This window comes from Mixia osmundae (assembly GCF_000708205.1).
Source record: "Mixia osmundae IAM 14324 unplaced genomic scaffold scaffold_39, whole genome shotgun sequence".
NCBI lineage: Eukaryota > Fungi > Basidiomycota > Mixiomycetes > Mixiales > Mixiaceae > Mixia > Mixia osmundae.
The window spans coordinates 1-463 of record NW_014575525.1 but is presented as its reverse complement, the minus strand read 5'-3'; the positions used below and the strand labels follow the sequence as shown (position 1 = coordinate 463).

General features: G+C 55.9%; 1 protein-coding gene across 1 annotated transcript; it reads left to right on the top strand.

Moving 5' to 3' along the window:
- Window positions 1–47: 47 nt before the first annotated feature.
- L969DRAFT_20626 (uncharacterized protein) lies at window positions 48–454 on the top strand (the record flags this gene model as incomplete). The annotated part of the gene is made up of 1 exon (XM_014709174.1): window positions 48–454. A coding segment is annotated over one exon (407 nt), but the record flags the coding sequence as incomplete, so codon positions are not given.
- Window positions 455–463: the final 9 nt, after the last annotated feature.

Below are 463 nucleotides of genomic sequence, written 5' to 3'. Positions count from 1 at the left end.
GAGTTGCTGCGCCCAGAAGCCGGTAAACCTGACGCGCGTTGTCAGCCTACAAGCCTGGACCGTCTGCCGTCGCAAGCAACGTTCTTCTCGCCGAGGCATTTGCTGATGGCACCTCTGCTGTTGGCAAGTTCTTCACCGACGAAGTCTCTGTCGGTGGTGTCCACCTCAAGCTCACTTTTGGAGGCATCCCTGGCCAAAAAGGTCACGAATCACCCGACCCTTCGGCACAAGGTGGGATCATCGGTATTGGCCCTCAATCGCTTCAAGATGATGTGGTTACCGGTGGCGGCGGCAAGGCTGGTCAATACATCAACTTTATGGGGTCTCTCGTCAAGGCTGGCCTCATCAAACGTAATGTCATCGGCCTGGGCTTCAGTATGGCAGATCTCTGGGATGCCTCACCCGTCGACAAGGGCGGTATTGTGCTTGGTGGCATTGATACCAGCGTCCTCAAGTCAGAAGT